Raw genomic sequence first — 12738 nt, 5'->3', positions numbered from 1 at the left:
GCCTGATTTAAATGTCACACCTGAACGCTCACATCCTTTTAATTATGTTTGAAATTATGAACATTGCTCAAAATCATGAAAATTAAACCTTATTTTCAATAAGCAATCCTGAAAAATATTTGGGGGTGCTTAACTTTTTTCCAGGTGTATATATATGTGAAGTAGTTGTGCAAGTTTTTATGGAATGTGTCTTTGAAGTTGCTTTGAAATGAGAAAAGTGAGTTGTACTTCTTGCATATCTACATCCAATGATGTATGCACCTGAGTTTCTATCTGAGTTTTTGAAATAGACATCATCTTAAACTAGTTTGAACTGGTTAACTTGCATCTGAAAACAAATACAGGATAAAGTGGATTTGTACTGCTTTTATATGTTTGTTTACATTTTTAAGTGTTTTCTAAGCCTCATTTGTGTTAAGTACTTAAAAAGGTTCTTATTCCCATTACATTAGATTGCAGATTCCCTTGGATCGTTAGCCTATGCTGATTCTGAAGAAGCATCTCCAGGTGGTCTCGTCATGTACAATATTGAAACAAACATGACAAGTAATTCTTTTTCCAACTACAGAGTTTTAGTAGATGTTCCTATCTCTGGTGGTCTTCCTCAGCTAGAGCCATGCAGTGGTAAACTACTAAAGGAGAAAGCAGGATTCAATATTCCATATGTTAATAACACCCCTATTGAACCCGTGTTTGATAATACAAAATACATATTTGACTTTGGGCGAATATATACTTCAAAACAGGTAATCAAACAGAACATGTTTTAGTGTTAAGTTTAGACATTGCATCCTGTTGCAGTTATAATTGACAATCAAATAACTTTTATTAAGTTGGGGTAACATAGTGTTACAAAAGTAATCCATTCATAAGTAGTGAAAACAGTATTGTGCTAGAAGGAAACATTCAGTAAGGTCAAAACATTTGTCCACCTTTACCAATTCAACCAATATTAGTCAACTAGGAAAATATACTGTGTTACAAACTTTCCTTAAAGCTGTATTGTTACTTATACATCTGGGAACTGCTACAAAGAAAATAAAATATCAGGGCCTTTAGGAATCTTTTTTTGAAAAATAATTTAAAAATTCAAATATTACAGATATGTCTGTTAATTGTTGCCAAACTAGACTTGACTGTTAAATACAAAATTTTTGGTAGTCCTTGATAAGAAAATATATTTCTGATAATTGTTGGTTTATTACGTTTCACTGGTATGTGAGTAGTTTTCTGGTAGTTCTTAGTATAGTTGATCTGTCTCACAAGTAAAGAAAAAAACTTTTCAAAAAAGGAAGTAAATATAGGGATGGCTAATATTAATGTTTTTTAATGCAGTTTTCCAACTGTAATATTTATTGTTTATCTATTATTGACTGGTAATTCCTGTTTCACCCTGTACTTAAGCTTTTTAAAGAAACACCAAATTTCTGTAAGAAAATTAACTTCAAGGGATAATGATAACATCGTTTACACTAGAATTATGATTTTTTAAAATTACTACTGGTTAGTAATACTTATAAAAGTGGATACTCCGTTTGAAACTGTCACCTCAGTGAATTTGGTTGACACCATTGTTTTGGTTTTTTACACATACTCCCAGAACTTGTGACTCAGTCATTACATAGATATTGTTATAAAAGGAAACACTGTATAGTATTGTAAATTTCTGATGACCAATTGAATAAATATTTAAAATACCATTTTGATGAACAATCCAAGTTATCCCTACATAGGCAGTGCTACAGCCTGCTTGATAAGTAGAGATGTTTCTAGTAATTGGTACATTTTATTTGTCTGTTAAAACCATAGATTCAAGTTTACTATAATGATTGAACAATTAAGATTTTTTTCATTGTCCCTCCCTTTCTCCAACATTTGATGCTTACTTATGTAATGTTGAATGACCCCAATAAAACAAATGAAACTACGATGGTGCATTTTAAACTATTATCTGTATTAATCAAATGGACATTAGTTTTCTCAGCTATGTACTTGACCTTTTAGGGAGAGATATACATCTGGTAAGTATTAATATATATGTCTGGTAATTCTTGGTACAGTTGATCTATTTGGTGAGTAAGATCAGTAATTGTTGGTGCATTTAATTGTATGATAAATATAAGTGTCTGTTAAATAATTGTTAATATTTTTATCTATCTATCTTGTAAACATAGGTATAAGTCTGGTGATTATTTTTCCTCAAACCTACTTATAAGCATGATTATTTCTCTGAAAGATCTTTCAGCAGTCAACTGGTGTTATAATGGTTTGTAGATTAAACCTGATAGTTTTCATTAAAGTTTGGTCAAGTATTGGTAAGTTAATTGAAGGTACATTTTATTTGATAATTGTTGGTTAATTTCTGATAAGTGTTGAGTACAATGTGTGATTTGCCAAAAAACAAAAGAATATTACTTAATATCTCTTTATTTTCTTTAATGAATGATAAACATTTTGTCCTTATGATTACTGAAAGTGCATAATAGCTGTCTTGTTAAGTAAATGTTAGTATGAGAGTACTGTCAAATAAATATCACTTTAACTGGTAGAGTAAATGTTGTGGTGAGTAAATTATGCTATTATAGCTGTAAAATATATCATCTCCAGGTTTTAGTTGAGATAGTGTATTAAATTCTGTAAACAATTTTGGGCAATTATCTACTATAATGTATTTAGAACTGATGAATTAGAACTCTTTGTTCCTTTGAAATTGTTGAACAATAAGTAATCAATAAAGTTCTGCTGACTCTGTCAAAATACACTTTCAGTCGTACCACTTAGGCTTGTAAAGAACAAACATGAAACGATATCATTCTAGTGCTAATTAAAACTAGCAAAGCTATTATTAAAAGTTACCTTATATATATATATGTAGTTCATTGTCATTATTTTTTTGTGTATTAACATTCCTTACAGTGTAATTATTTAATATTTAATTTTTATTGTGATTGACTATCTGTATTTTTTAGCGTTACCCTCATAAGCTTCAGGACAACATAGTTGTGGTGGAAATTGTTTTGAGAGTTGCTTCCCATGATGCCAATACAAATGGTACAGAACTTGCTTTCGAAATGGAAGTGGATCATACTGGAACACCCTCTGCAATTATAGTAGCACCATTAACAGTGACTATACCAGTAAGAAAATTCAAACTACAACAACAGATTTGCATGAATGTTTATAGTGAAATTTTCACTACTTAGAAAACAAAATCAGTTCATTGGCAAGTACTTCAGGAGTTTAAATTAAATTGTTGTCTAAAGGTGCAAAAATTACTGCAAAATTATCCAGGAAAAATCCATATGTTTGAGTTTATTGATCTAAAATGATATTTTGAATGTGGAAGGAAACTTCTATATGTTGCATTTTAAAGTTTTCTTTAATTTACATTTTGTTACTTATAAGCTTTTTAACCTGTATAAATTAACCAGCTGATTAAGGTGTATTATGAAATATGTGAAAGAAACACATAATATTTTTTTAAATATATAGTCATACCTTCCTGTACCCAACATAAGCTTGGAAAGTGCTGTGGAATGGAGTGATTTTTATGTTGGAGGTGCTATTGCTCTTGACGTGGTCATCAACATGCCTCCAGGTGTTGGTTATGGGGATGTTATTTTTGAAGCTGTGGGTGAAAATGATACAAGCCTTCCAAACATACATATTTGCAGTGCTGAGTTGACTCACATTGGGAGTAGCCTTCCTTGTACATTAGTATACAAGGATCTGATTAATCAGAATCAAACCATATATGATATTATGTAAGTACTTTATTAAATAGTTTTTATCTAATTTAATTTAGTATGAGATACTCAGGACTTTGTTTGGTATGTATATATAAATACGTTTTCATATATCATTCTTGGAATTAAAACAGATAAATATATATGAATGAATGGCAGAAATACTTCTCTGTATTAACAAATATGTTTTATGGCAAAAAAATTTAATATTTAAATTGCTACCCATAAAGACATAGTTTGTTTTAACAGGCTGTGAACAAGTAAGTTTTAGTTAGTGACCCATGGCTCAAAAGCTTGTCCATCTCTTATGTTAAGATAAGACTTCCTATTTATTTACTTCCATCTATAACAATTAAAACACTTCTTAGGAAGGGACTGAAAATTATTGTTAGTCATTCTGAATGAAGAGAGTTGGGCTACTTTCTTGCTTACTCTTGATCTCTGCTTCTGATGTCCCACTGAGCTGACTTACTTACTTACTTGACGTGAGTTGAACCTATGCTGAAATGTATGTACAGTGAACTGTTAGTTAAGCACGTTTGTTTAGTCTGATTGATACTAGCAGAAACTGGGTTATGATTTTACTCAGCCTTCCACATTGCTGCCTGTTTATCTCGATAAACACCCACACTAGTAGAGGTTAATAAGGTACACTTAACTTGTCACCTTATTTCCTGCTTTTTATGGTTGTTTTCTATAACTTGGGCCAATTGTTTGTACAATCATAACTTGTGTTGCTGACAGCATCTTATCTTGTGACAGCTGTTTTTAGAAAAACTCTACATAAATTCCAGTTAATAACATAGCCACATGTGGATAGACAATCAAATATTTCTTCCATGCTAATAACATCTACACTATTTATTGGTGTAGTCAGTCAGTTTAAGTTTACTTGACCTAGATTTAAATTACATGCATTCATAAATTGTTATGGAAAAAGTTACGTTTTTATATAAACTTTTCTTACTGCCTATTCATATTATTTTATTACTTTTTCAACTGTAACACTTCTTTCAGACATATTTTTTTTAGTGAAAAACATTTAGGCACTGAAAGTGATATGCTTTATGGAACAATACTAGAGATAAAATTACTCACTCAGTGGAACAGTCATGTCAGGGTTGTATGTCATACAACCCCTCTTTTAAACTTGCTTTATGCTTGAAAATGTTGCATATCTTATTCAAAGAGAACTATTTCCACCTTATGGGAAATGGTATAAATTAAAATCACACTGCACATTGGGTGTTTACTGTGAGTACATTATAAGAGTAACCCATTAGTAGGCTTGGTGTGAAATCCAACAAAACAAACACAGAAACATTTTACCTATTGGGAAGTAGTAAAAATTACTCAGTTACTTGCACCTGCTTTGTACTTATAATCATTGTGTAGCTTTCATATCTCTTCCAAAGAAGTAGTAAAAAATCACTTACTTAGTTGTGTATTGTGGTATGGTGGGAGATGAAAGTGTTTCTTTTAAACTCAATCTAATTTGAAAGGTCCAAGCAGCATCTGTAAAGATTGAATGCATGAAAATACAGTATAATGAACTTAAATTACATACATTGTGGTTTTCATCATACTTTAAAAAGTATTTAAGGTCACAAAAAATAAGATAATAATATATAGAAAACCCTAAGCTCCAGCATTTTCAGGAGATGGACCTTTCTTCTTCAGGGGTAACATAGGGGTATGGAATCTTTGAAAAAAAAAATTATTGTCAAAGGAACAAAATGCTAGAAAAATCTAGCTATTTTTCATAAAAATCTACTTGCCACTTCACACACAAAAAAGTAAAATATAACTTTTAGGATTTTGCTTTTTTTTAATAGTGAACATAATCATCATGATGCCACTGGCTGCTCGATTTATTTGGGAATGGCGTATACTGTGTTCTGTTTCTAAGCTCTTCATATATATTTATTCGTGTATTTTTATGGAGTCCCCCTGGTGGGATAGTGGTAAGTTTACAGACTTACAATGCTAAAATCTGAGGTTTGATACCCTGTGATGGACACAGCAGATAGCCCAATGTGACAATTATATGGTATTAAACATTTATTCATTAATATTTAACAGTGCAGAATGTATAATAACCCATAAAGAAATTATGGTTTATACTAGTTCTAAAATTGTTTTTATTATATATAGATATCGATAGATGTAAAACAATTTCAAGGTTTTTGTAATTTACATTATGTTATATATTTTTCCTAGAGCTAGCAGACAAATTTCACTTGTAGACAAAAGCATTGTAATAATATTGTAATGTTAATTCGTGTTTTCTTACCGTGTGTGCATGTGATTGGGGGTTTGTGAGTTTAAGGGGTATGTATATTTATTTACATAGTTTTGATTCAAGGTTTAGGGGTGCTTATTTTTAAATGTATGTGTGAATGTGCTAGATCTCCACTGTTCAAAATTTTCAGGAATTTGAGCGACTTCAAAGATATCTACTGAGAGTGTTTTCCTATCAATAAAACTGATGATATGACAAAAAAAAACTAGTTAATTTTCTTGTCCAACTGAAAGAGTATAATGATAAAACTTGCTGTTATGGGCATCCACACACATAGGTAAATAATAAAACCATGCAACATTGTGGTTTGTTATACATACCAGGTAACTGTGCAGAGATATGTTAATAAATTGATAGATCATTTACTGTAAACTTGTTTTGTTTTTTTACATTGTATGCTTATTACATCCAAGCTATGAAATTCTTTAAGCAAATGTAATTGAATATAGCATTGCAATAATCTGAAATGTCTATGTATCATGAGTGTAACCTGAAAAAACTAACATATCATTTCTGTGAGTTTTTAACAAGTCATCAGTGAATCACAGAACTATAGTTTCTATGAATTTCTAAACCATTGTTTGTTATTAAACATAAAGCTACACAATAGTTAATCTAAGCTCTGTCCACTATGGGTATCAAAACATGATTTTAATCATTATAAGCCCTCAGACAATACTGATGGGTGATTTTTTATCCTAATTCAGACAGTGATCATGGCATTGTTATAATACATTATCTATTGAACTCTAACTTTTTTTATGAAACATTTTAGGAACTGCTGAGACAACAAGCCACAATCTTTGAGTGTTTGTTCTTGAAAAGATGGAAACAAGCTAACCTGCAAATGTAAAGTAGCAAAATGTCCAAGGTGTTACAAGTGTAAAAGGTGTGGATGTGATCATAATGGCATATCAATTGCTCAGAATGTTAGCCTTAAGAGAGGTCAGAAAAGCTTCAGTAGAGGAGATGCTGTCAAACACCCAAAGAGAAGTATATCTGTTTACAGGGATGGTAAACTTATGGATGTCTCTGATGACTTGCCCTCAATGGGAAAAAGAGCAAAAATTATTCAATAGAATGATTCAAGATTAGATAAAGAAAAGAGAATATGAAGATTTTTTTTTCCATGTGAAATGTAAGAATATTACAAGGGTAAGAGGAGAAAGGAATACTAAAATAATAGCAAAGTAGCATGACCATAGTGTGCTGATGGTCTAATATGGGAGGACAGAAAGAAACTTTAATGGCTTCTCAGATCAAAGAAAACAGCATAGCAAAATGATCCCTGGATCATACCTTACACTGCCATGTACCTCAATCTTAGGCTTTGGATCTGTTAAATGTATCTTTGTAGTTAAAATAAGATATTTTAACAGTAGTTTTTTTTCTTATCATATAATATATTCAAAGCTAAGAAATTTCAGGTTATCAAAGCATTTGCCATTACTTGAAAGCAGTAATTTCAGTATTCTTGTGAGAAATGTGCGGTGTTACATTTGATATAAGTTTTGCTTAGTATTTTTAGCATGAAGCGGGTTTATTGCTGCTGAAATATTGTAAGTTTAATATATTTAGAGAAAAACAATCATTATCTTTATTGAGTGGTTTTTTTACAAAAGAAGTAATGACAATTAAATAAATTTTATATTTTGGATTATTTTGTAAATTGATGCTTCTGACAAAATTCTCTTTTTGCATTTGGTTCACTGTAAAAAGGATAACCTTTTTTTAATCATTAGTAATCCAGATGGCGATTCTACAAAGTCTGATTTTGTTCAAATGAAGCTAGGAGATGTGAGTGCTCTTTCTACACAACAAAACAATGTTACCGAATCTCAACTTTACATTAATTTGGTGTTTGCTCTTTTGGAGACGGATGGTGTTACAATAACAAGCGGTGACCTCTATTCTCTGGGTACCGGCTTGTCATTAGGAAGTACTACTATATGGGCAGGAGAAGCAAATTTTACAATGGAAACTGCACCTCCTCCCACCTTAACAACTGTAAGTACATAAAACCCATCTGAAGTGAACAGAATTTTTTTGTTGGGTCAATTTATATTTTTCCTTAAGCTCTAGAAAATTAAAGGGATAAGCATACAATATATTGGTTTATAAACTTTTTTAAAAAAAAATAAGTATCTAGTGGTACAGTATTAGAAATTCAAATGAATATAATGTGATTTTGTAGATGATATCAACCATCCACTTTACACTGAAATAATTGTTTTTTTACATATATTAAACATTTAAACTATTTAATAAACAATTTTAGTCACTTGCCTCAGTGTATTAAGTTTCGCTACAGCCTATAGAGTGAAACTTGGGATGATTTTAAATGTTGATATGTAATGTAGTTGTCAGTATGTATACAAGTATGCCAGTATGCATTGCTTTTTGTGAGCAACTAACAAGCTAATTAATCAGAAAGCTGTGTGTTGATAATGTTAATGGTATTTTGGGTTTATCTTGGAGATTCTTACAACTTGGTTATCAGTTAAGTTTATAATATACTGACAACTTTATTTTTATTCTGTTGCCTATAATATAGAAATAAACAAGGGTATATCATGATGGTTCAAGATTTTGGTTTAAATTGTTTTATCTGCTTGTTGTATTAAGACATTTAGAAGTGCACTATGATTGAGTTGATTACTAGATAACAATTCCAGGGCTTACATCAATAAGCCCTGACACCTAATGTGGAGGATAGCTGTCTCACAGGAGGTATAAGAAAGAGTTCCTTTCAGGTGTTACCAGAGGCTTTCAAATTGTATACTGCCATATTGAATACCAGTCTATTAGCTACACTACACAGTATTCTGTCTTCTGGCAATCTAATTCCCTTGAATATTGATGAATACCTTCCATGGTTGCCTTTTCCACCTTACTAGTGGAGAGAATTGATAACCTGCCAGTAAAGTTGTACCAGATTGATATGGGGGCTTCTCCTGCAAGCTTATCTGCTATCTCATTAATTTTTAACCTTGCATAGCCTGAAATAAACATCCAGGTGATTGTCTTGTGATGGAGTTGCTTTGCTTTATATCATTCGTCTGGAGACCAACCATTGAAGATTACACAATACTGCCCGTGATTCGCTCACAAATATTATGTTAATGGCACTTTGTAGTTGCTGCTTATTGCTTTCAACAATCCAGTTGAGAGATTACTTTATAGCTTCCAAATCCATTTTTTTTTGCAAAACTTGAATTCTCCACTAGCCTTGTGCAGAAATATTGTTGCTTTGTGAAATGCTGAATGCCCAACCAGCTCTTTAGATATCTATGATGTAGGAACTGTCTATGGCTATGATGACAGGTGATTGCTCATTGTGGTGTTTAAATAGCTGCTTACAGGCTTTTTATGTTTCACCCTCTACCCAATCTCTATATTTTCTGGCTAGGCTGATTCCCACGGATCTCAGTGGTGCCAGATGTTTATTTCACATGGGAGCATCTGACAGTTATCTCAGTTTTTGCTGTATAGCATTTGTCTACCTATGACTGTCATCTGGGGCACCTTTTAGGCAATCCTCTGCATGGTTGTTTTATGCAGAGTCACTGTGGAGCTATAATGTTAATTATAAATGGCAGTGGCTTAATGATGGAAGGCACGGTCTTTACACTGCAAATCTTTATACAGTGAAGAATTTTACTTGTAAACTCTGTTGGTTATTTGTGATGCTGTTGAGGCATCTGGTTGTATATAAATATACGTAAACCTGTTTCTTTCTATAACATGTTGTTTTATATAGCTTGTTTATACTAATCTTGTAGATATACTGGTAAAGTAAGACAAAAATTAAAAGGATTAAAGACATTGGATATCAGCTTCATTGTAATATTTCTTTCTGACAATTGGTATGGGAGTATTGGATATACAAGACTGTTTAGTGTAGGCATTATTATTTAATTTATTTTGTGAGTCAATATTTAATGATTGTTTAGTTTTTTATAACAAGAGAGTTAAAAGTTAATCATTTTAAAGGCGATAGTTATGACAAGTTTGTTTACGTAACTCTGTATGAGTCGTACATTGTGTTTGCAGTTACATTGTTGTCAAGGCTTTACTAATATTGTTTATGTTACATTACTCAAACCTTCACTATTTTTCTCATTACCTTAAATGAGTATTGTTAAATCAGCGCTGTTCGCATACTTTACAGAAAGTACGAAGCCTCGGTGATCAACATATAAGTATAGGTGACAAACTGAGCGCAAGTTAAGAACTGAACAAGACAGAAAAAGTTAGTTAGTGAAAGAAAACGTGAAATTAGCTGGTGTGTGAGTGATTAGCCATAATGGGCAATATTTTAAAGTGAGTTTCACAATTCAATAGAGATGAGGAGGATAATATATCTTGACAACGGGTGTTCTAAAGTAATTGAACCTGTCTGTGTGGACTTTGACGAAAAGGAGAAAATTATTTGAAATTCAGGATAGAAGTGTGGTAACTGACGGGGTAGCATAAGTGAATAATTCACTGATACTATTGTGATAAAAATAGCTCGTCTTGTCAATTGGATTGAATCAACCTAAGTGGGCTTTTGATAAGAAAAGGGAATTATTTAGAGTTTTAGATACAACTGTGATATCCTATAGTGTAAAGAATTTTGTACATACATTTGACTTGTTTTGAATATATTATTTTAAAACAAGTGGATTGTGTGCTGTCCGTTTGTTGTTCAAATTTCTCACCAACAAGTCACAGACATCTACTCTAAAAATATCCAAGCACATATACTTAAAACCCTGACAGGGACCACAAATATTAAACTGAAGTGTGACTTAGGTAAAGGAATAAAAGATATTTGTATTTAATTTTGGTTTGACTTTGTAATATTAAGCATTATAAGGCAGCATATAAATCAACATTTATTTCAGATGGAACAGAATATGTATATATTAAAGCATCTGAACTGCATTCATTTCACTGTTATAAAAACAAGTTAACTTATGATGATGTTTTTTTTCTGCATTCCTCTTAATACGTCCATTGTGGCACAATATTGCTGGTGTGTAAAAAATATCTTTTCAGATGTTTAAACTATAATTTTTATAGTATTATATTGCATAACTAAATTGTATTTCATAGAATCTCTTGTCTTTGCTCTCATCATCTGGCCCAACTGATGAGTTGTGGTAATGACTAAAAATCTTATTGGACAGCCACTTATGGAAGGAAAAAGATAGATTTAAAATGCTATTTTTTAAACAACTCTAATTGCAAGTCACAGTGGACAAACTAAGAGGAATGTATAAAAAAACATCTGCAGTTAACTTGTTTTTATAACAGTATTTGGCCTATTGATTTTCCAAAATTTTGCTGGCTTTTGGCATTTTGCCAGACATTTTAAAATGCTGCTATGATAAATTTCTTTTGGTTTATACACTTTTATTTATTATTATTATAGATTAGCTGAATGTCACTTTACTGTATTTATGAATGCTCTTTTTTTTCTTCTTCAGAATTCCATTTTACTGTGTTTAGGTTTTTCATCTTAAATTTTTTTTTCAAATTTCAGTATTGGAATGTATTTATTTTTCAGGATAAACAACCCACTGTTTACATTAGAAAAACAGATGACACCCCTTTAGTTCCAGGTTTCATGGGAGAATTTGAAATTATCTTAAAAACAGCACCAAAGTCAATAAGCCCATACACAATTGAATTGACAACAGATGACACTGAAATTAGTGTTTGTGGCATGTCAATTAAATCCTCAGGAAAAAGTATGCCATGTTTCAATCCTTTAGTTGAACCTGTATTTACAAGTCACCTTAACCCTTTTGATGGAAATAAGAAGGGTGTGTTGGACTTCAAAATGATTACAAATGTTGGTAAGTTACTGAGGGTAAATAACTAAATATATATTTTGTTTTTGTTATTTAATAGAATGGTGCAGGTAAAAACAGATTTGCACTGAAAAAGCAATTTAAAATAACTTATAATATTTTATATTTTCATACAATGCAAGTCAGTGTCATGAATTATAAAAATAATCTGTAAAGTTCTGTATAATTAGACAAAGCCATAAAATAGTGAACAGAAATGAACAATTGCTATGATGTTTTGTACTATTAACTCTAGATTAAAATAGATTTGTATCACTATTTAGTAGTTAAACGTTTTGTTAAATCTATTTGAAACAAAACTTTGCTTAGCAATAACTAGTATAATTAGTTGTGAAGTTTAATAATTGTTGAGGAATATATGACAGAAATGAAAAAACAATAACAATTATCAGTTTCCACCCTCACGTTGAACTTATTATGTTAGTTCTATACATAAAAAACATAGAACTTAATGCCTATAATGACATATATTTTTGTAATATTTATTACACATCACTAATTCAAAACAAATTTATTGTTTACGTGAAATTAATGAGGGAAAAATAATTTTATTAAGTATAAGATTCAAATAATTCTTTTTTTTATATGGCACAAAAGAAATTACTTTACACACTGTTCCTCTTAACCAAACAAGATTTTAGTTAGCTAATGTTTGGATAGTGTCAAAAGTACCAGCTAGATATTGCATCTTATTAAGCATAAAAGAAAATTATCATTAACATATTAAAGTTTTACATACCTTAGAAAATTCATACTGCTGCATTCATATTTTTGTCTGTATTTTTTATATATTTAGTTTTATAAATTAATAAATAAGTAATAAATTAAA

The 12738-nt window shown here is 30.9% G+C and overlaps 1 protein-coding gene across 4 annotated transcripts in view; it reads left to right on the top strand.

Annotated features, from left to right (window-relative positions):
• Nucleotides 1-12738, top strand: part of LOC106468206 — a 63040-nt gene that overhangs the window by 20887 nt on the left and 29415 nt on the right. For all 4 annotated transcript variants that reach the window (XM_013928619.2, XM_022396546.1, XM_022396544.1 and 1 more), the window contains 5 exons: nt 453-746; nt 2970-3137; nt 3493-3764; nt 7791-8055; nt 11603-11894. In XM_013928619.2, coding sequence (XP_013784073.2) covers nt 453-746; nt 2970-3137; nt 3493-3764; nt 7791-8055; nt 11603-11894 — 1291 coding nt within the window. The remainder of the gene's footprint in view (nt 1-452; nt 747-2969; nt 3138-3492; nt 3765-7790; nt 8056-11602; nt 11895-12738) is intronic.

The sequence above is a fragment of the Limulus polyphemus genome, unplaced genomic scaffold (assembly GCF_000517525.1).
Source record: "Limulus polyphemus unplaced genomic scaffold, Limulus_polyphemus-2.1.2 Scaffold2915, whole genome shotgun sequence".
NCBI classification, from domain to species: Eukaryota; Metazoa; Arthropoda; class Merostomata; order Xiphosura; family Limulidae; genus Limulus; species Limulus polyphemus.
The sequence above is the reverse complement of the archived record's forward strand: the minus strand, read 5'-3'. Positions and strand labels throughout refer to the sequence as shown.